We start from the raw sequence: 24,329 nt of genomic DNA, 5'->3' as shown, positions 1-24,329 counted from the left end.
TTATCCACTGAGGACGGTGTACAGCACTGCGAGAGATAGCAAGCTCTGGGTTATTTCCGGTGAAGGTGCCACTTGGCCTGGTGTATGCCTGCTGCATACTTTTGCTTAAAAACTCAAGCTCAGGAAAACCCTGAGAAGGAAGACTTTGAGAGAATGTTTCTCTTCCTCATAGGTGCTTTAACACCTTGGTACTCAAGGCACAGGTGAGGGTGAAGTGAAGAGATTCTCTTTTTTGCTTGCTTCCTTTTTTTTAAAGGACTTTCATTGATATATAATCGACACAATAAACGGCATGTATTTAAAGCGTATAACTTGATATTTTTTCTTATTAGTAACGTATATATGGCAGTCCCAGTCTCCCAATTCATCCCACCCCAACCGCCTCCTCCCCCTTGAGAGTGAAGAGATTCTGCGGTCTCTAGGAAGATGGGTCCTGGGAGGCCTAGAGTCTACGAAGACGTGATCTATGAAGAGTCTACGAAGAGATAACTGCCTTGACTATGCCTTTCCATTAGAGTATTACCTTAAATTGTCACTGCCAGTTGAACATCCCTGTTTACTCTGTGTCACAGACTTGACAGCAGTCCCTTGTTTTCTTGTAAATGCGCCTGGCTTTCCTTCCGGTATTTTCCTACAGGCCCCTGTAAGCAAAGCCCCCAGCCCCTCCCACAAACACAACAGGGGCTGCAGTCCCATAAAACTCTCAGCCAGAAAGATACCCCAAAATAAGCTTTATTGCAAGAAAAGTGTCATATTTGATACACAGACCTACGAAAACAAACAAAACCAAAAGCCATAAGTTTTTCCTCGCAAACACTTGATTACAAATTTACAGTTTGTTTTTTTAGTTATTAGAAAATAAAACAAAACCAAGTCCCAAACTGGATACAACCGGTAACTAATCGTTGGTCAGCACAGGTGTGAGAGGAACAACCCAGAGCCTGCATGTGCTTTGGCCATTTCACATACGAGGTTTGGTCGCTGGTCCAGGGACAGGTTCTTGGGTTGAGAAGAACGCGGGGACATACTCTTATTAGCACGTCCTGGTACAATATCTTTTTAAATGACTAAAGCAAACTAAACATCAATTCATTGTACAAACACCTTTCATACACAATAGGCTATGATAAAACGAGACATATGGTGTATAACTACAGTATTAATGAAAATTCTAAAAAAAATGGGTTTAAAAAAAACAACAACATATATTCCTTGGCTGTACGGCATGATTTGTTTGCACATATGGCAATCCTGAAATAGCTTGAACATAATAAATGCACCATTAATCTAAGACAGCACCAAACACTACAGAACGCCAGGTGTTCCTTTCCGGAGGAACGGCAGTTCTTCAGCTGCCTACAGTACCACAAGTATGCAGCACGCCCTGGGTAAGAATGAGGTGTTGTGGGTAGCACATGTGCTTCCTTGAGGTTATGAGAAGGAAATACAGTACGGTTTGGCCTGCAACGCTACTGGTCTCACAAGCAGTCAAGGTATTTTGCTACAGTGGTTGTGCTTCATCTTCTGTTGCCTGGTGTGTCTGGTTATGTGAAATAACATCACAATGAGCTGCTCTGGCTTTGATCTCCTTTATAAAGGATCTAATGACACATTGATTACACTGCCCATTCAGCTCTGTGAGGCTTCCTTTAAAATAATCAGATGTGTACCAGTTGGATGACTGGCAGAAAAACAAAGGAAACATCTCTTGAATCTACTGAATTTTTTAAAAAGCACCTCTAAAAGAAATAGCTCAAATTTATAAATCTAAAGAAAAACAAGTGAGTTTCCCTTTTTGTTTACATAGTTTGTTCATTTCTCCATATATTACTGCATTAAAAATAAATAAACATCTATATTTTTTTTTTTACTTAGCAACTATAGCAAAATACCCAAAGTGTTACAGACTGCTAACAGGAAAAAAAAAGCTCACATTATTTTTGTGCATTTAGTGCCATATGCTGATCTCTTGAATATTTAGTTTTTTTTTAATATACTTTAACATGAAGTTATATAAAAAATACAGTAACCACGGTTGCCTTTGTACTCAAATCTTTGGCCACACCAGTCTAAATTATCCCTCCCCGTGAGGGTCAACATTCTGAAGTCTGAGACAGGGAGGAAAGAAATAAAAGTCTTTTTTTTTTCCTCTTTAAAATTAGTCATTGATTTCTCAGAGGCTTCTGAAGGCTGGCTGTGCAGGGATTTGAGCCTGGAACCAAGTCTGCAAGGGGTTAATAGAGTTGAATCTGCAGCCTCATTCTGAGAGCCTCCCCGAGCTCCCCTAAGAGGTAGTCGTCCTCATTGCTGTCTTCCAGTTTCTTAAGCTCCTTTTTCTTGTAGAGAGGCATGCTAGTGATTTCCAGTGTGTATGTGCCAGGCACGAGCTTCCTCTTGGCCGTGTGCAAGTAGCTGAGCCCATTCCTTTGGTGGATGCGGAAGATGCCATCGTCATTCCCTTGGGAGATGACATAGCGGATGTGGTTGTTGAGCGGCTCGATGGCAGGCATGAGTTCTAGGATGTGCTCCTTAGAGCCAAGGCCGGAAAGGTTGAACTTCATTTCCACGGGGCTGTCCATGTCAACACTCTCCAGGCTGATCTGTTCAACCTGGAGAAAGAGCAGGAGATGATGCTGGGAAGAGCTTCGACAGCACAAGTAGAGGACTCGCAGGGAGCCTGCTTTCGGGGTGCAGCCACAATGACGATGTATCTCTGCCCCTCTGCACTCTGCCTGTAACTTACTGTCGGCTGGGACAAAAGGTCAGTTCCACAGAGCGTGCCCTGTAAATCTTAACAACTTCTCACTCAGCCTTATCCAGGTAAAGTTACAGGGCTGAGCCTACAGGGAGCACTCACATTTCCTGTTTTTTTTTGTTGTTGTTACATTTATGGAATATCATACTTATTAATAACAAACAAGAGACAATTTAGGAAACAATTGTAATTTTTTATTTTTATTTTTTGCTGGAGTTAAAACGAGAAGTGTAGCTGTTATCTAACAGCAGGGACTGTCCCAGAGGGATCTTCAGTCTGCAGGCTCAGGTTGATTTTATGGCCACAAACCACAAGTGAGTGTTTGCTGGGAGCTGTTAGTGCAGAGGGAGGGACCTGCAGAGTCGTCAGGGCTTAGGTTTGAACCAGCTTTGGTAAAAAGCCAACAGGGCAGAGCCCAGACGAACCAAGTCTCCCTTGGTCAGAGGTATGAGAGGTTTAGAAATGCTATTTCAGTAAGACAGGCAAAAAAATCAGTGCTTTGAGTGGGTGCCTGCCAAGACCTTGGGTACGGTGGTGCACAAGTGCTCCCATCAGTGTGCAGACAAAATCCTATCCCCAGAACCACATGGGGAGGGTTTTACAAGCACAATTTCTGCAATCTGTTGTTAGGGATACTTGATGAATATCTCAGTTGCCATATTTAAATATCAGACACCTCAATCCACTCAAGGTAAATGTAATGCTGGCCTATTCATTATTATAAAATAGAACCAGAGGCTTTTTGGCTATAGAGAGAAGTCTAGTCTTACAAATACGTTTCTGAGGCCCAGAAAACTGAAGCAAAATTGCCCAATTCACACAGCTAGTTAGTTGCTGACTAGGTTTTTTGATGGGGAATTTTGCAGTAACACTAACTGACGAGGATTGCTCTCCGTGATCTCTGGGGGAAAGCATCTCCAGACACCAAATACTATTCGGTGAACATGTGCAATGTTTATGCCAGGCACTGCTCCAGGAGCTTCACAGTAATCACTCAATTAATCCTCTTGTCAGCCTTCAGTGGTAAATATTTTTATTCCCGTCTTACAGGTGAAGAAATCGAGGTAGGGAGAGGTTAAGTAAACACGCCTCGTGTGACATGGGTAGTAAGTGGAGAGGGTCAGGGAACATATTCAAAACCATGAGGTCTGTGGCCCACCCCTTTAACCACTCTGCTAAATGTAGGAACAGCAAAGAAATAGCAGCAGCAGGTAATTCAGATCTTCAGCTCCTTACAAAATGCAAGTTATCTGGAGATAAAGTTTTTATGGGAGGAACACCTATCTTGTAAATGTCACAGAATATGAGACCTAGTTGGCTTACCTACTGAAAATTAAAATCAGCCTAGTGCACTATGTATGTATACAACAGAACTGGACAGATATGAAATGATCTTTTTTTTTGAATCATTCCAAAACAGTTATTTACTAAAAGAACATCTTATTGTCTTCTGGTGCAAATCAAAAATGAAAACATGATCTGAAGCTGTGAATCTTGAAGTCCCTCAGTCCTTGTGTTTTGAGCTAAAAATGCCACTAATTTTAATTTACTCATCTATGCCATCATGTGTCCATTAATTTAGGCAGTAAATTTCACGACAGCTTTAGCTTCACTGAAGCTGAAACCTACATAAAAGTTTACTGCATAGTATATGTGACCCCATATGGATAAAATCTGGTGACAAAACAAAGTGAGGCTACTCACAGCAGTGGGTTCGGCTCCATGGACACTTCTCTTCCGTCTGCTGTCTTTCTTAGAGTAGCCGTTGATTTTGCACTCGTAGCATGCTTCGGGGGACAGGGCATTCTCCTCATCCACCTCTGCATCCACTGACAGGTACTGCCCTTTGTTAAATCCCATTCCTGAGACACAGTGGCTATTTGCAATGAGATGCAAAGTGATGTTAGACTTCACCATAATGCTGACCACTGTTTTCCAGAGGTAGAGCAGAGATTTTTTTCCGAAATAAGAAACCCACAAAACAAACCCTAAGATCATAAACATAAAAACCTAACAGTCTTAGTAACTCTTTTCTTCAACACTCAATACATGAGGTTCTCCTTTATTCTGAACAGCAAAATCTTCCTAAGAGGGAGCCCCATTTCCCCAATTTTCGATCCTCATTAGACTGAAGTACTCTGTGTAGTCAAATCAAGACTGTAACAGCAAAGTATAAATTTCTAAAGAGAGTGCTAGAAGTTCTGTTGATTCAAAAGCCCGAGGCCTATGTTTGCTGCTCACAACAAAGCTCTTTGCTTTACCAACTGAGATTTCTGAACATCTATTTTGGCTAGTGAAAGACTCTAAATGACCCTTGTCTACGCAAAGACTTCTGTTTCAAGCATTATTACGTACCCACAGTGGACATGTTAGTCCGTGACCCTCCGTGTCTGACTCACACACGGCTCCTTCTGGGGAAGGTGACCCTGACTGACTCCTACATTCCTGTCTTCTGTGCTGTTCAGTACTGGCTTCCCTGAAGGAAGGATGCAGGTGTCCAGCACCTCCGCTGCGGCTGATAGGATGTGAGATGGCTGCACTCGGCAAAGTGCAACTAGCTGGAAGGGACCCAGCCTAGTGGAGACAGTGTCATACCAACCAGGCATGTCCTCTCTGTGCAGCAAAAAGCCAGATGAGCAGAGAGGGACAGCTCCTTCCTCAAGGAGCACAGGACTAGCACCTGCCAAAATGCACAGAAGAATGGGGGGCGAAGCCATTTCCATTTGTACTTCTTAACCCAGGGGTCTCCGTCAACACATGAGCCACAGCATTTTTAAACATCTACTTGTCTTTGGCCTTGAGGGATCTGAATGAATCCATTCAGGCCATTTTAAGAGGCAAGAGAGTGATACTCGTATACAAGTTCAAGTCTTACGCTCACTACAAAGGAGGTAATCCACATGCCTTCTTGTTGCTTCTTCCTCCCATACCCTAAGTGCTCTGATCAATGATTTTCCCTCGTGGGCTTTTAATCATCATTTACTTCCCTCCAGTGCCAGGCGGCCAGGTAGCCTGAACACAGGGAAGGCAGCCTGAGCTGGACCACGCTCGCTTTCCTGTATGCGGGGAGGTGGAGGGCCTTACCCCTGTCCCACTCTGTAATACCCAGGTGGGCAGCCGCAGAGGTAGCCCCCTTCTGTGTTGGAGCAGCCGTAATTGCATGGGTTCTTGGAAGATGAGCACTCATTCACGTCGTGGCAGGCACTGGAGAACTGGTCGAAGGAGAACCCAGAGGGGCAGGCGCACTTGTAGCTCCCCAGGGTGTTGTAGCAGGAAGCAGAGCCACAGGCATTCGGATTGGAACATTCATTCTCATCTGGGAACACAAAGCAAGAGACTCTCACACTGGGAGGAGGGCAGTGGGGGCAAAGAAGAGCCTGATTTTACAGGGGAAACAGCCCTAGAACAGTACTTTTAAAATGTTTACCTTGATGGTTGATTTGTAAAGCACATGAAATTAACAAAAACAACAAAAAAAAGCAAGACCCAACAAATCCCCCTAAATTATGGCTTAAACAAAACCTTGCTCCCCCCTTTTATATTTTGTTTGTATTAGGTTTTTCTTAATACCCTGGCAACCTTTGGGGACAGATATTTGCAGTCTGACTACTGAATAACTCTTCTATTCACTTTTCAGAAGGTTACTTCAAAAGCCTATACCTCAAACAGATTCACAGAGACAGAAAGTAGATTACTAGTTGCCAGGAGCTGCGGGGAGAGAGGGATGGAGAATGACTTCTAATGGGTATGGAGTTTCTTTTTGGGGTGATAAAGACGCTGTGGTGTTGATGGTTGCACACTGCTGTGAGAATATACTAAGAACCACTGAACTGTACATTTTAAAAGGTGAATTTTATGGTATGTGAATTATATCTCAATTTTTAAAAAAGCCTCTATATCTGTATTTTTATCCATTCCCCCCAGCAATTCCCAAAGCCTTCATTATATATGGAAAGAGAGATAAAAAATTTAAATACCTTAAATGAAAATAACTGAAATAAGCATTATTTAATTGAACCTACTAGACCAATAACCTCATACACTTTTAACTACTTGAGAATCCATCACGTGCAGACTTTGCCTTCTGACATGGGTTTGCACCAAGCCATCAGCTGACATAGGTTCTACTAGTTTAATGACTAACATCATACCATAAATGCCTGATGGCAAGATAATTACAGGTTAATACTTTCAGCTGCTCTTATTTTTTACAAATTCAAAGCTTGATTGTGCTTTTAATTTTGGAGATGACACTTTTGCTCTTAACTGTCTGGTTGATACCTAGTCTATGGGCTTTATTATAATCCAGATCTCACCCTGGGCACCAGTCACATCTGGTCCATGGAATTCTTTCAAATTCTCATGACTGCACTGGAGCATAGTGTGTCTGTTTACCTAATACACAGCAAGCCTATGTTTCAGCCCACATGGAGAAACAGGCCCATTTGCAATTAAGTGTGCCCTTGGGACACAGCAGCTAGAGGGAAGTGCTTATCTGCAATAGCTCAGTGAGATTATGCAAGATGCAGATGGAGTCTCAGTGAAGAGGCCTCTCACACAGGAAATTAAACTTCATTAACTATGGCACAGAGGTAACTGAAAGGGCTGATGTTATTAGGCACATTTCTGCATCATGATTATGGTTCCATTCAACCAAACCACCAAGTGTAGAATTCTCAATCACTGGATATGAAACATGCTACAACTACCTAATATCTACAAATTCTTAGCCTTCATTTCATGGGGAGAAAGTATGTGAATAAATTCTTAATAACTAGGCTACCCATGACATAAATATAACTGCTACTTTTTTTTCGATAAACAAAAGACTTGGAATTCTGCCTCAAAAGCTCATCTGCTTTTATAATTAAATCTGACATTTACATACAGTGTTTTTCTCCTAATAGAGAATGTGAGTTAGGTTATAATTTAACAAAATGATCCTGCTGTGAATATAGTATTAGACATTGTATGAGGTAGAAAAATAACCAGGCAAAACCAATTAGTTGAATAAATTGATATCACTGAAAAGAACATTTTTAAATACATAAAATTTTTCGAAGCACCATGACAGACTTCATATTTACATGCTATAAATGCACATCACAGTATAATTTTATAAGCTTAGGTAGCCTGACCTTTGAAAATATATTCCTGTTTCAGACATACTTTGAGCTGACTCAAGCCTCGCTAAACCGCATTCAAATTATTTTGAAAAGGACATATGAGGAACTAGAAGTTGCTAACACCCCAGATGTAATCATATGCAAATATGAATATTTCCCTATTTTCAATTTTGAATAATTATAATGCTTGCATATATGAGAATGTTACCTAAATCTGTACAATCTACATACCAGAATGTTATAAATGTTCTGCGGTAGCTGGCTGGAAAGTTCTGAAAGTATTCATTTGAATTAAAAACTTTTTTTGATATTAACACAAGAACTGTCATTTTTTAAAAATTGGCAGTAGTATTAACAACACTGTAGGTTTACAGTTTAAATTTACATTTTTGTTTGTTTACAAGGGGACCCCAGTTAAATCTGTCTGAAATACTTCATGCTATATTCCTCCCCCCAATCATAGGAATAAATGAAGATATTCACACCCATAGTGACAGATAAAAAAATGATTTGTGACCTTTCAATTTGTATTTTGTTATAATGCTTATTATTTTGCTAACTTCTTGCTTTTATTAGTTCCTGATGGGTTGTTTAATTCTATTACTGCCATATATTTGAGTTAAAATTCCAATCGTTCTGTGGGTTCAAGGCAAGAAAGTTGGCAATTTTATTAGAGACCAGCTAGACTGCTCAACCCTGCCCAGAAGAATCACGAATCTTTCAAAATAAATCCCTGCTTCATCTTACTTACCCAGGGGCCTGCTGCATAGAGGGGCCCATTTTAGCAGAGCAAGCTAAAAAATTAATTCTTGCAGTTGGGACTATCTGCTTATGTATCTTTAGTTTCGAACTCATCTTTGAAACCACTTAATCATTCTGTCCATGGGGGTCTCTCCTGATTAGAAGGCACACTGGCTTCAGGCTGGACTCCAGCGTGAGCTGCTCTGGGGTGACTGCCTTGCTTAAGTGCCTACTCTAAGGATTCCACCAAAAAGAACTGGGATACACCACACAGCCCTGACTTTACATCAGACCAAATTTTGTGAAAACCTGTGTATAGTTATTTTCATACTAAATGCTTACCGATAGAAACTCCAAGAAACTTAAAAACTTAGAAATTGAGTTAATACTCCATACATGTTCCTATTTCTACTTATGATTACTTTAAAAACAATAATTTTACTTAAGCTGGCATGTGTAAAATATTAGAGGAGAGTTCTTTTGCTTTAAGTTCTGTAGAATTAACCAAGAAAGTCGATGGTATTAACCAAATAGAGGGGTGGGCCTCATATTTTATAAACAATGTAATAAAATTGTTTGGCACCATGTTAATAGCTATCTAAAAAAGTAACATTCCCTATGTTCTCAAGAGTGTACCTACAATTTATCTCTGTTTATGAATCAATAAATTAGGGCATAACGACTTCTGCAACATTTTTTTTCTGTGAAGAGAAAAGAAGTCAACTAAACTTATGAAGTTATTTTGACTGAGTGCCAAGCTCATCATTTTGATAATCCTTTCAAACTCTGTCCTTAACTTCTGGATCATTAGTGGTTTTGGCGTTTCCTCCATGAGTGCGTATTTGTGGTGTGGCTAAGCATCTGTCTTTGACCTGGCACAAGGCCACAGCAGAGTTGTGATGACTTTCAGAGTTGCTTTCCCTCCTTTGAAATTTGTCTTGATTTTCTCAATTCACTCAACTGTCATTAGAAATTTCTTTTGAGAGGATCCCCAAGGATAAAATCAGATGAATTTATTTAGTGGATTGCTCACAGTAAAATATCTGAAATACGCATGGGGTAATTTTTTTTTTTATTTATTTTTTTTGGGGGGGTACACCAGGTTCAATCATCTGTTTTTATACACATATCCCCGTATTCCCTCCCTTTCTTGACTCCCCCCGCCTTGAGTCCCCCCCACCCTCCCCGCCCCAGTCCTCTAAGGCATCTTCCATCCTCGAGTTGGACTCCCTTTGTTATACAACAACTTCCCACTGACTATTTTACAGTTGGTAGTATATATATGTCTGTGCTACTCTCTCGCTTCGTCTCAGTTTCCCCTTCACCCTCGTGGGGTAATTTCAATCACTACAGAGAAACAGGAAGCACCCCGCTGTTTCTTGGCAGGACCACTGTTTCCCCTTCTGCTCTGCTGTGCCAGCATCTAATGTCACATTGTGTTGGATGGTGTGTCTACGAAGGGCACTCAAATGGAGCCAAAAAATTAGGCATATGCTAACTAAGTCAGTGGCTATTCAAGTAGAGAGTATTGTTCTCTTTGATCAATCTCTCCTTAAAAGGAGAACTTCCGGAAGCAACCGAAATGCCCATCAACAAATGAATGGATACAGAAGATGTGGCATATATATACAATGGAATATTACTCAGCTATAAAAAGGGATGAGATGGAGCTATATGTTATGATGTGGATAGAACTACAATCTGTCATACAGAGTGAAGTAAGTCAGAAAGAGAAAGACAAATATTGTATGCTAACTCACATATACGGAATCTAAAAATGGTACTGATGAACTCAGTGACAAGAACAAGGATGCAGATACAGAGAACAGACTGGAGAACTCGAGGTATGGGAGGGGGCGGGGGGTGAAGGGGAAACTGAGAAGAAGCGAGAGAGTAGCACAGACATATATATACTACCAACTGTAAAATAGTCAGTGGGAAGTTGTTGTATAACAAAGGGAGTCCAACTCGAGGATGGAAGATGCCTTAGAGGACTGGGGCAGGGAGGGTGGGGGGGACTCGAGGGGGGGGAGTCAAGGAAGGGAGGGAATACGGGGATATGTGTATAAAAACAGATGATTGAACCTGGTGTACCCCCCAAAAAAAATAATTTAAAAAAAAAAAAAAAAAGAGAACTTCCATGACTCTACTAAGTGCAAGAAAGAGAGCTGAGTGCCTACAGATTTTATTTTATAAACACTTTAGTCTGGAGCTTTCAACAGAATTTGCTGTAACTAGGTACTTTTTCTACCTTAAAATCCTTTAGGGACTTCCCTGGTGGCGCAGTGTTTAAGAACCCACCTGGCAATGCAGGGAACATGGGTTCAACCCCTGGTCCAGGAAAATCCCACATGCCACGGAACAACTAGGCCCCTGCACCACAACTACTGGGCCTGTGCTCTAGAGCCCATGAGCCACAACTACTGAGCCCATGCGCTGCAACAACTAAAGCCCGCGAGCCTAGAGCCCGTGCTCCACAACAAGAGAAGCCACTGCAGTGAGAAGCCCACGCACCGCAATGAAGAGTAGCCCACTGCTCGTCACAACTAGAGAAAGCCCACGTGCAGCAGCGAAGATCCAACACAGCCAAAAATAAAAAAATAAAAATAAAAAAATTAAAATAATTTTTAAAAAACCCTTTAGCCCCTTTATTAACTATGTGACTGGAGAGCACAGACATATGGTGCTCATTAAGTTGATCTGAATCCCTTTAAATTTCTGTGAGTGGGATGGATGCTCAACCCTTCAACCCCACATCTAAAGACACTAAATTACTGATAAAAAGCTTCTAACCTTAACATGTGAAGATTATGACTCTTGACAACACCTTCAGAAACTTAAAATTACACCTAGCAGAAAATTAAAATTATAAAAGCTCTAGCTCAGTTACCTTTGAGGTACTTAATATTTTTACTATGTGTATTTTCAAATACATACAGGTATAGAGACTAGTTTAATGGGTCCCCATGCATCAATGCTAAGTACTGGTTTTTAAGTTCTAGGGTTTAAAGGCTACATTGAAACGCCATTCTTTATTTGTTCGTTTTACTGAAAGCTACTTGAAGTGAGAAAAGCAGATGCTATGTAACAAGAGTGCTCACCGACACACTGATTCCACTGGTAATGCTGAATATATCCCTGAGGGCAGCCACACCTGTAGCCTCCCAGGATGTTCTGACAGCCATGCTGGCACCTATGGTTTCCATCACATTCATCAACATCTGCAAAAACAATCCCAGCAAGATCTTTATGTAACTTTTCTTAAACTATTCTTAAATGCACTCCTAACACAGCCTGGGGTAGCTATTATCACAAGAACAAACAAATCAGACACACTGAGGGGCTGTGGCTTTTCCAAGTCACGTGGTTATTAATCACTGGTGGCGCAGAGAATGGTTGTGAGATAAGAAACCACATCATTGTTATGCTATCCTCCAGCCATGCCATGTCAATGCTCTAAATAACATTTTAATTTCAGCAAACCAACCATAGCAACCACAAATGTTATGCATTTTGGGGGGATTAACCACATGTGGTATGATTTATTTGGTAAATGATATAAAAATATATTTGCATACATATTCCAGTAGGTTAAAAAGTAATTGACATGTAATCCTCATTTTCGGGAAGATACAAACACTACAGAAATACCTAAAAAGTATAACGGTTTTGCACACAAAACTGTATTACCATTCAAGATTAATTAGATGCAAATTTAAAGTATTTAACTATGTTATTTTTAGACACGATATAGCATTATGACACATCTGGAATAATTTCTTTGTTCATACATGCATACTCTTCTGGAATGACAACTGAGGCTTTGAAATTTACCCATAAAAAGTGAAATGAAATTGGCATGTCTGATGTATGTGTAACAAATATATATGGATAATTAATAAATGGTATCTTATGTGGATGGTCACAAGCCGAGCTCACACATGGCAAGCAGCTGTATGTTCAGAATACTTTCAAAGTCTCAATGACTTCAAATACAAAACAGTAAAACAGAAATTTTTTAAACTGAATTTTTCTTGGCTGAAAATTAGATACATATAAAAATCATAATTCTTAGAGTATATTAAAAACTCTGAATATATTTCTAGAATTCAAAATCATATATTTCTAAGAATAATTAATTAAAGGGTGACTAATATCAATAAAGGCATAAATTACAACTGTATAGAAAAATATAAAGGGGACGTATACGCTCTCAGAATTTCTGGCATGAGTATTTTATAAAAGCTACCAGTCCTAGTGCATTTGTCTCATACGCTAGCACTTGCAAAAGAACCAAATTCTTATTTTATTCCCACTTGAATATTCCCTTGGACTTAACAGGAAATATCTATTGTGATGGAGACTTTATGGGAAATGGTCTTCATAGAAAAGAGAGTGAATCGGGAGTCTCAGACCCAATAAAATTGCCATCAGTTTTCCCCAGCCCTTTCTGTACACATTTTTTTTTGCTTCTCTATAATTCGTTCTTTGTCTTACACTTAACACTTAAATATTCAAGTATCATGGAACAGACATCCAATTTTTTCTGGTATATTCACACACTACTGTAAACTAAATTTAGGTACAGAATTCTTTTTCAGTTCAATTCTTTTTTAGACCAGTAATTAGGTAAACAGTTACTTTAGAAGCCAATTTGTATTCACAGAATTTTTGTTTCATCACATTCAGGTTTTCCTCTACCCCCAAAATGATATATGAAAATTTATGAACAAAAAAATCAATTTCTGGGTTTTATTTTGTTATTTTTTTTTAATTTGTTTTGAGATGACCTCAATTTCTCATTGAGTGGCTTGGAAGTTAAAAGCAAGCAGTTTGCTGTATTAAAATAAGAATATTTGTGCAAATAAACTCACCTTCACAGTTCAGTCCAGTGGCATCAAGAGAGAACCCCCTCTGGCATTCGCAGCTGAAACTTCCAGGGGTGTTTTGACAGATTCCTTTTGCTCCACAAAGTGAAGGCTGAGACCCACATTCATTGTTGTCTAGCAAAGCACAAAGGGGAGAGCATCAAGCTTCCCAGTTACTAACAATTTTACTGCATGAAGTTAAAAGTGGAGCATGAAAGCCGAAGTTTCATGACGTGAAAACAGAATTTTAAGGAAATGTATGCCATTATTCGGGGTCATATTAAAGGCAAAAATGGTCAGGAAAAGTATATTTCAAGAGATTTGAAATTAGAGCATATTTTGGGTCAACTGAGGACATGGTTTTCGATAGTACAGACTGAAAGTCTCTTAACCTGTGTGTCTTCTAACACACACACACACACACACACACACACACACACACACAAACCCATCATACTCATTAGCATGTTCTAAATTATAGTGAGCCTTTCATCATATTTTATTGGAACACACATGGTTATATTTAGAATGCAATATAAAGGCACTGCTTAGAATATACCTAGTGTGCATGTACTTGGACTATGCAGGATTTTTTTTCCTTTGGATATTACTCTCATGAAAATATATACATATTATTAACAACATTTTCAGACTACTCATTATGAGGGATTGATTTTAATATAAGTACTGAGCCATTATTCTACCATTTTTTTAAGTACAGTTTTAGGCTTCTACTAAAAGTCTGCAACATTTCCCTTTCATAGTTTTGTCTTACCAATACAAGCAGTGTGATGCTGTGTGAAACCAGGTGGACATTTACAGGTAAAACCTCCCAGAGTGTTGACACAGAGGAACTGGCAGTTGTGCTGTTTGGTTTGACATTCATCAAGGTCTGCAATGAAAGAGAAGCCAATGAAAATCAGAGCAGAGTTATCTGGCTATGCTTCCTTTCTCATGAATCCACAGGAGGTGTGCATGTTCTATCAGTAATATTTTGTGCAGCTATTTACTGGAAGCTTTATAGATATCCACATGCATGTGGCAAGGAATTTCTTTTCACATACTTAAGTAGAATGAATATTATGGGCTACTATGATAGGATGACCAAGGTGATACATAACACAAAGTTTTCTTAAAATAAAAAACTGAAAGGATGAATCATAGTGGTGTTCTTGAACTGTTCTCAAGGCTAATATCCAAAGGTTATAATTCTTGCATTTAATGCACAGTTTAGTACATCGCTGGTCACTTATTCCTATTAAAAAAGGGATTAAACAAAATAAAACAGAATCTGAAAATTGATGGTCTTAACATAAACACTGAGTAAGTTTCTCAGGATCCAAGTAAACACACGATCATAAATATCAGAAGCAGCAAAAATACAGCATCTCTAATTCTAGTCATAAATGGAACTAGTATTTCAACCACACTAGTAGAAAACTCAAAATGTGATTTTGGTCGGATTGCAACTAAATATGGGAAGATATATTTAAATAAATTCACAGAGAATTTAAGATGCAGACAAGACTAATTATTTTAAAGCTTAAAACACACACATTTGCACTCAAATAAAAAAACTATAAACAATATGCAAAATTAAATTGATTCATAATGGTTCACTAAGCAGGGCCAAGAAAATAATACTGCTTGCTATTATTTTATTCTGTTTTTTGGTATTTCTTGGAAATAAAATTCATCTTCTTGAGAATAAACTGCATTTCAAAAATTTAATTAGACAGGAACTTCCTCAGTCCATTATTTTCATACCGATGAGGTTTACTATAAAACTGAACATATGAGTATAGTATTAGACTATTTTATTTATCTAACTTAGTTTGATAATTACTTCTAATACTATTAAGCAAAAATTTAAATTTACCAATTAATTTTCAACCTTCTGCAGTGAATGTGTAATAAAGACAGTTTAGAGGAATGAAATCTTAGATAAGCAACAAAAGAAATCTGAGTTTAGCTGTTTCAGTCTCTTCCTTCATCATAGCTTTCTGTACTATTTATTTTTTATTTTGTGTTGGTTTGCTGTAAGAAGCAAACCACTGTAACCTGGGCTTTAATTCTTTCTGCTTCCTAGCATGTGTGCTTTGGTAGAATTTTCTATGAATAATAAAATGGTCACTAGGAAGATATGTTTTAATGAAGGTGAGGCACATGGTACCATCCCTGATTAGCTTATTTTGAATCTGAAAAATGAGAGGGTCACAAATGCAGACTCTTCTCTCACCTTTGCATGTCTTTCCATCCTCCTGTAGGACATAGCCCCGAGGACACGAGCACTGGTAGCTCCCCTCAGTGTTCTTGCAGATGAAGTTGCAGGGTTTTGGGGACTGCGAACATTCATCAAGATCTAAGTAAAAGTGACGTAAGGATTAAATTATTGGTCAGAAGGAAAAACCAGCCTCTTTCCTCCCTCCATATTCTCACTTCATCTTTTTCTTTTCCTCCTCAACTTAAAATGGAAAATGGCCAGAAAAAAGCGAGGCACAGAACGATTTTCTCTAAAATAATTTACTGGTTTACTTCGTCAAGTAAGTCTTGGACAAATACTCTAATATCTAGACAACTGTCTGGGTTCAAAAAAATACACTAGATTGTTTAGATTGGTGTTCTTTGGTTTACAGCTTGAGAATCATAAACTTAAAAGCTACAGTGTCTTTCCTTTGACACATGGATGTGGCAGAAGTTCTCAAACTCTCTTAGTTGACATTCCCTTAAGAATCTTTCAGCATCACAGACTATGCTGGAAATCTTTCACTGCCCCTCCAGATGCAGCCCTCACCCTGGTCCACCCTATTCTCAGGCCCAGGAAGTTGAACTGGAAAGACACCGTTAGCAGGCTTTCCTGCCCTCTGTCTTCAGGCTGGGATGAGAGGTCACAGCTGCTCTCAAGGCAGGCCTCCAGGCACAACTTTTTCCCTCCTCTAGGTTGCAATAACCTTTCCCTCTTATCTTTGGCCAGAGGTGGTATAGCCCCAGCACTCAATTCAGCACTATTCCTTGTTGTTTCTGCACACTCTGCCCACACTTTTATACGCTGTCCCTTTGTTAAAAACAAGTCTCCTTAAACTGTCCTTATTTGAACATGCCACCGTTTTTCTGCTAGGACTCTGACAGCAAACAATCTTCATTTCTGCCATGAAACACATTTACTGATGCCCACAGAGTGCTAAACACTCATGACTGATAGCCTGTTCTCTATCACTCTCACATCCAACCAAGTGAATTGGATGCTTGCCAAAAATTTAGTTTTTCTTAACCTTTTCATGCCAGGTGTGCTTGTTACTAAAACAGGTTGATGTAAGTTGATGAAATATTCAGGTGAAAAGATTTTTTTAAATGAAAACTAAATGCTTTGGAAAGACTTTATAAAGGCAAGCTACTACCCCCCCCACCCCCAACTGTCATAGAATGGTGCGGAAGAGACAATAAAATAAATTAGAAAAAGAGATTGTAACAACGTAGGTTTCGGTACTGAGACTGCTTTGCAACTGGAAATTTTAGATGATGCTTAATTAGTATATTTTATGCAAAAAAAAAACCGCAATGGGAAACAAGCAAAAAGCATTCTCTCTCCATATGCAAACACATTTTCACAATCAAAAGTCCCTTTCTTTCATTAAAAGAACAACACAAACATGCCTTTATACATTTTAAATTAAATGTAAAATGCTAAAAGTCTATATTTTAGAATTTTTATGTTTCCCTAATTGCAAAGACTTTTTGATGAATTGAACAGTTCTTTCTCTCATTACCAGACAGGAACTTGGACAACTCCTATGGTATGAAGAACCACATTACCGAAAGGAATGGCATCATTTTAACAAAATGCACATTCCAAAGCTCCGTAATAAAGATACCGTGCTGACAATAAATGACCTGCAGGAAACAGTAGTTAACAACCACCCAGAGGCTGAGAAGCCTTGCCTTGCCTTACCTACACACGAGGTTCCACTAATGTCCGTGGTGTAGCCAACCTTGCAGAAGCACCGGAAGGAGCCCATGGTATTGATGCACTGACCATTGGTGCAGAGATTTGGCATAACTTTACATTCATCAATATCTGTGCACCAAAAAACCCCAAGGCAAAAACAAACAGAAGTTAATGTAGATGCAAAGATAAAACTGGTTAGAAACTAAAAGAAATTAAGAAACTGACATGAGATTACTAAGAACTAACATTCATAATTGTGCTAGTGTACGTTGTCACCATTCAGTTGAGTGGCAACATGAAGGGACAGAAAATAAAAAAGAATCTGAAGTGATAGAAAGAGATAAACAAAAGGAAGGCTATGTTGAAAGACCTGTTGAAGTCTACTCGTTCTGCAATCTAAGTACAAATTATTTTTTGGGACTCTAGAAAACTACCCCTCTGAAGTTCAACTAATTTGGAATCTGTGATAGTATCCCATGGATTGGCTTTAAATTTACACTTCTATTAGATTCTGAAGAAAGTGTTTCATTAGCAAAGTAATCAGGCACAGGGTCGAGAAGCTGTATAGTAATAAAGGAAAATGATATTTTTAGGACATTGGTATTTTGGTTGTACCAAAAAAATGGAAACTACTAATCATTCATGAGATCTGCTGGTTTGTAAATGTGTTGCAAAGAGAATGAGTTCCTGTTCACACTCAAACAAACAAGCAACCTTCATTTAAATGAAGCAAGTACAGTTTGGGGGTTACACATAGCCTTTGGGGTCAGATAGATATGTTCCATTCCTTGGACCATCCCTTAAAAAGGCTGAGATCTTGGGAAAATGATTTATCATTACTTAAGCTTTGTGCTTCAGTTTCTATCTGTTAAAACAGGAATAATAGATTCTACCTCTTAGATTTGATACGACGATTACACATTTTAAAGTCTCTGAAACATCAGTAAAAAGCATATACAAACACACATATACACACAAATATTTTAGCTATTATTTTAATTTTATTTCCTTCAAATTCATCTGGATTAATGTTCACTGTATTGATAACACGCATGAATTCCCTCAACTCCTTACCTCTTCCATCAGTGGTATATCCTGGCCCATGAGGACATATTTTTTTGTACTGGGCAGTTCCAGGAAGTGGGCAGAGCTCACACTGGTGACCCCAGCCTCGCCCCCCATCGCAGCAGCATTCTGATTTTGTGACAAGGTTACGGCTGCTGGATGCCATCTGACACATGGTCTGCAATACCTCTGCAAAGCAGAGTCCCTGTCGGTTGTCTGAAATGACAATGTAGTTAATGAGCATCAATGTCAAGGAACTGACACTTCGTTATCTTGGTCTTCAAATTACACAGGACAATCAATGTTTTCCTTCTCAGCACTACTTTTTTAAAAGCTAAATATTCTTTTGTGTGAACAGCCACACCGCTTAAGACAATGATTAGAAAGTTTTGTTGGAGATTAACTTCACAGAGTGTTCTTTCACTACAGACAGTTTATTAAATTTAATAATAAGTGATACTGTACTTAAGAAACAGATTTGGGTTTTTTCCTTTTTTGCATCAGCAGCTAAGTGATAATAAACTACCACTCCTGTAGAATCCAAATAAAAGGAAAATCAAAGAAAATTATTTTCCTTTAAATAAGCAAATGAGTAACAGGATTTGTTTTTGAAAAGCAAATTCTAGACTGTTATAATCTTTGTACTTATTCAATCTAATCTCTTGTATTTTAGACATCTAAAAGACTGTTCAAACATTGGATTAAGTAGTTTTTTTTTACTGTAAATAAAGGGATTTCACTGATATAAATAGGCAAAGAGATTTTCCACGTGGTTTTAAGAACCATCCTAATGAACTGTTGATAATATGAACAGAAAAGTACACTCTTCTATGTAGGTTACCTTTTCTATTTCCAAAAAGATTGATGGTTAATAAAGGTCTAGACTGAAGACAACAGTAAACAAAATATGTTTTCTTGACTAATAATTTCCTAGGCTTTGAAGCAAATGACATCATTCTGAGAACAATCTGATGCAGTTGAAATGTGCTGTTTTTGCACCAAATCCAGTGATGAGTGCTATTTCTCTTTGTTTGCCTTAAATTTTACTACTCCATACTTTCACACCTGTTCATAATTAACTAAAATGGTTTATAATGTATGCATTTTATCATTAAAATGTCTGAGACTTATATTTTCCACAAGAAAATATTTTGTAAAACATTCTTCTATACCATAAAATAAAAATTAACTTTCATTGCATTTTTGAAATGTGGCATTTATTTTAATATCATTAACACAGCAAAGCTTACCTCACATAGCAAATATTTTCTTTCAGAATTAAATCATCCCCTGATGTAAGTTTTACTAAAGTCACATTTTCCATAGAGCTTAATTAATCTTAATTTTGGAAAGACTATTTAAGATGGTTATTTACATTAAGCATAGATGTATGTATGACAGACATGCACAAATACATCATTTTCACAGATGTCTACCTTTAGGAAGAGGTACATGGATTACTGAGATTAGGGGATCTGTTTAGCAGACAAGGATATATACGTAGAGCTCTTCTGTGACCACATCACAAAACAGATGTTTTATCTATCAAGTAAAATATGCTCGTTTATCAACTTACCAAGGCATTCAGTGCCTGAAGAGCTTGACTGAAAGCCTTCATTACACTCGCACCTGTAGCTCCCAATAGTGTTACTGCAACGCCCATTTTCACAGATTCCTGGCTTGGTCCTGCATTCGTTTTCATCTTTGGAAAAACAAATAGTGTGAATCATGAGTAGATTGTAAGACTGTAATTTACACATTTATCTTCTAATAGGTTATATCTTATTTAAAACTTCCTCACCAAAACACTAATATGATAGAATATCAATTTATTTTTAACTTTACCTCATCCTTCCAGATGGGCTATTTATTAATAAAGTGTTTTTTTCCCCCCTTTCTTTCTTTTCCCCTTCCTCTTTTTGGGGAAGGGATGATGCTTGATGGAGAATTGGAAAACTGACTTCCAAAAGGGATTACCTTGCCTCCAGACACCAGACAAAGAGGGAAAGAACTCTGGGGAAGAGGATGCCAATTTATGTGATATGGGAGAGAGGCTGAGGGCAGAGGGTGGTATGTGTTAGGGAGCACTGGAGAGTAGGGTAAAGGGCACTTAGGCCAGGGATAAAGGACAAGCTCCTAGTCTGACTTTGAGTAAAATCACAGGAGCAGTGCAGTGTGTTAGGGGGGCTGATGGAAGAAGGAATTTAGGTATTACTGGTCTCTTGGTTGGTGATAAATAAATAAATTATAGAAAAATCATTTTATTAAAATTCCTATATCCTTATTGTGTTTACTTGATATTTTGTAAATTTTGTTTGAGGTATTTTTCAAATCAATGTTATCAGAAGCATGAAAACTCGTGACAATTAAATCCTTTTAACTGCTCCTTTCAACTTTATACTTTTTAATCTTCAATTTGTTGATATTTATTTTGTATGTGTTTGCTTTTTATCAGCATTTGCCTTGAATATCTTGTTCCACCTCTTTATTTTCAATCTATCTCACACTTTGATTTGGTAAGTTTCTTGCAAAAAGCACCAAGCTGCATTTTAAAAGAACTGTTGAAAGTACATTTGCCTTTTAACCAGAAATTTAAACCATTTCTATCTATGGTGTTTACTGACGTGTTTGGACTCTTCCCTGCCATTTTACAGTTTTATATTTACCATGCTATTGCTGCCTCTGTCAATATCTCTTACATCAGTCTAGTTTTCTATGCCCTCCTCTCATCCCCAATTCATATCGAGAAGCTGCAATCTTCTGTTCTCCCATTGGGAACCACGCAACAACTTCAACACACACTCAATGAACATTTTCCTATTAATATCAATAAGCATCCATTTCAAAAGCTTCTGGCCATGACAAGTACCTCGGTATGAGTTTACTTCCTTTTCCTCTCTTCCTGTGTCACCTGCTATGTTGATGTGGTCTAGAAAGTTTGGTTTGTTATTTTTTTTTTTTTTTATGGACCATCAGCGTCTATTTAAACCACATAATAAGGGTTACTGGTTTCTTGGCTTACCATTGCTTCACATATACTACTACTTCCTCCTGAATTAACTCTAAAAAATATATTGGAGTATATAGTTTGGTAATCATTTCAGAGAGGGTATGTGTGTCATAAATATTCTAAAACACATTTCTGATGCCATATTTTTGTCTGCTTTATTACTGGATTGAATATAAAATTTTAGTTCAAAATATTTTCCCTTGGGATGTTTTCAAAATATTGCTGCTCCATTGTTTTCTTTTACCCAGTACACTAAAGTTCATTTGCAGGAAATCTGGTTTTGCTCTCTGCGAGCTTTAAGGATTCTCACTTGCTCTTAGTGTTCTGAAATTCACTATGATATTTCTTGTTAAAGATTTTTTTTCTTTTAGGAAACACTGCATACATTTTAAAGTATTAAACTGTATTTAAAAAATTGTACAGTGTTTCTTATTTCTAGAATCTGAGGGTTCAAGGTCTGCCTTCTTGATCTAATCCTATTCCTAATGTTGTTACCTTATTTTGATTTGTATTTTAGTTGTCTGATTTGAATTACTTTTTTTAAGACGGGGTTTTGTTGGATATACTGAATGAGTTCTTCCATGTTTGATGGTGTATAGCATAGCTTTTACACTTGAAAGATAACTTGATGTGTCTTAAAGTCTTGGATTACTTTTGCTTTCCCACCTTTGGCATTGAGAATCACCGGGAGAACATGATAAAAAAAAAAAAAGACCATGGATCTTGTGTACAACAAGAAGTCAGAATTGTAACAGTGTCTTCCATATATGTTATTTCTACCCTTTCACACACTTTGAGAAACATATATTATTCTATAAACATGACTTAGGAGTCTAGGTTTAACTTGGTGTTCAGATCTTGTAAGAACAGTGTTTTCAGAGCTTAGAAAAACAGTGTTTTTGAAAGAACCACTGCATAACCAAACCTCCGAGGTGGTCCGCTTTAACTTTATTAAGTAGTGGATTTTGAATGAAATATCTAATAGATTAAAAGAAACTATGAAATTCAACTATAATCTAATGGGTTGTTACAGACATTTAAAAATTAATTTAATATTGCACATGTAATTCAGGAATTCACTCTTTTGTAAAATATTAGAATTGACACATAAGGTTGAGTTTACTCCAGACCAGTAACCTCTAATTTCAATATCGTCCCTGGAGGTAATTCCTCTTCTATGAATTGGGGTTTATTTCAGAAAAATCTTTTCCTATGTATTTACTTGCTTGCATATGTACCTACAAAAACATAATGTATTATTTACCATTTTCTTTAAAATATGACACATAGTATATGTTATTCTGTAACCGTGTATTTAGTTATTTCTACTTCAGTACACACACACATATATCTTATTCCTTTTAACTACTCTGTAAGATCTCATAGCATTGATATGCCACATTTACTTAGCTATCATCCTATGATGGGCATTTAGGTTGTTTCCTATTCTTTCTTTTTGGTTGTTACTACAAACAAAATTTAGTGGACATCCCATGTTTCTTTTCCTGCGGTAGATTCGTTTTTAAAAACAACTTTACTCAGGTATAATTTACTTGCTATAAAATTTCCTATTTTAAGTGTACAATTCAATGATTTTTAGCAAATTACAGAGTTGTGCAATCGCTGCCACAATCCAGTTTTAAAACGTTTCCATTTTCCAAAAGGATCCCAAGTGCCCATTTGCAGCCACTCTCCATTCTGACTCTTAGCACCAGGCAATCATTAATAGATTTATTTCAAGAAATACTATTATTATGTTTTTTCTCCCCGGTAAGAAATTATTAGTAATCTTCAAATGTTCCTCCAAAAATATCCACATTTTTCCAGATATTGGAGGTTAAAAAAGGGAGCAGCAGATTCTTAATTAAAGGAGGGGAGCCACTTATCCTCAGGGAGGGGGAAGACTGTGTTGTGGGCTGCAGTGTCCCAGATGACAACACTCTGGGGAATAAGTGCTGAGATATTGGATGGGGTGGCCATGACCAGCTTACATGGCATGATACTTCAGTACGCATCATAAAATTGTAACGTTTCAAATTTCTGACGTCATCTTAAGAGACCCAGCCCTACCTCCTCCCTTTACAGACGAATTAACTGAGGTCCAAATACACTAAAAAATATGGCTAAGTCACACTGATCGCTAAATCCAGCCTGTAGCAGAGTTCTGGAGGTTATCTGCCTCGTGACTCTCCTCATTCATGGAGTGATACAAAAATGAGCATACTAACTCATACTTTTAATTTTGCCACGTGAGTAGCCCTGTTTCAAGGAGTTGTTCTACACTTCTAAATGTATTGTTTTAGGACAGGCATAATCTCCACTGTAGTATCCAGAACCTGCTGTATTAGCACGGACCCTGAGATCGAAGAAATCTAGCTAGAGCACAGCCTTGAAACAGCTGGAAAATAGCTGGCTTGCAGTTAGGATGATTTGAGAATAGTGCTGTAAATCTGTCTTGGAGCAGAAGCATTAAATAAGCAGATAGCACCTCGTAAAGCCTTACCTACACAGCCTTCTCCATCAGGCCTTCGGGTCATGCCGGGCGGGCAGATGCACATGAAGGTGCCAATCAGATTCTTACACATCATGCCCCTGGACTCACAGTCATGCAGCCCTTCAGCACATTCATCCAGGTCTATAAAACAGTTTCAAGAGGAAAAACATAAACATAAGAAAATTTCAGGAACAGGCTATTGTTTAGTATTTTTAAGTCATATTTTTGGTCTTTTGGCTCTTAAAATGTAATCTTATTATGTGACAGAGAAAGGAGGAACCCAGTCTTTTTTCAACTGTTGGTGTATTCTAAATTCATAAAAGT

The 24,329-nt window shown here is 38.0% G+C and overlaps 1 protein-coding gene across 1 annotated transcript in view; it reads right to left on the bottom strand.

Moving 5' to 3' along the window:
* Positions 1-716: 716 nt before the first annotated feature.
* The window catches only part of FBN2 (fibrillin 2), a 220,903-nt gene continuing 197,290 nt past the window's right edge, over positions 717-24,329 (bottom strand). Inside the window, exons 55-65 of the mRNA XM_057748982.1 lie at positions 24,015-24,146; positions 20,078-20,203; positions 18,511-18,717; positions 17,440-17,565; positions 15,730-15,852; positions 14,266-14,382; positions 13,497-13,625; positions 11,724-11,843; positions 5,840-6,071; positions 4,460-4,631; positions 717-2,609 (exon numbers count right to left, since the gene is read on the bottom strand). Of these exons, the coding sequence (XP_057604965.1) occupies positions 2,235-2,609; positions 4,460-4,631; positions 5,840-6,071; positions 11,724-11,843; positions 13,497-13,625; positions 14,266-14,382; positions 15,730-15,852; positions 17,440-17,565; positions 18,511-18,717; positions 20,078-20,203; positions 24,015-24,146 (1,859 nt within the window). The 3' untranslated portion in view covers positions 717-2,234. The remainder of the gene's footprint in view (positions 2,610-4,459; positions 4,632-5,839; positions 6,072-11,723; positions 11,844-13,496; positions 13,626-14,265; positions 14,383-15,729; positions 15,853-17,439; positions 17,566-18,510; positions 18,718-20,077; positions 20,204-24,014; positions 24,147-24,329) is intronic.

Source organism: Hippopotamus amphibius, chromosome 1 (assembly GCF_030028045.1).
Source record: "Hippopotamus amphibius kiboko isolate mHipAmp2 chromosome 1, mHipAmp2.hap2, whole genome shotgun sequence".
NCBI classification, from domain to species: Eukaryota; Metazoa; Chordata; class Mammalia; order Artiodactyla; family Hippopotamidae; genus Hippopotamus; species Hippopotamus amphibius.
This window is presented reverse-complemented; position numbering and strand designations above follow the sequence as displayed.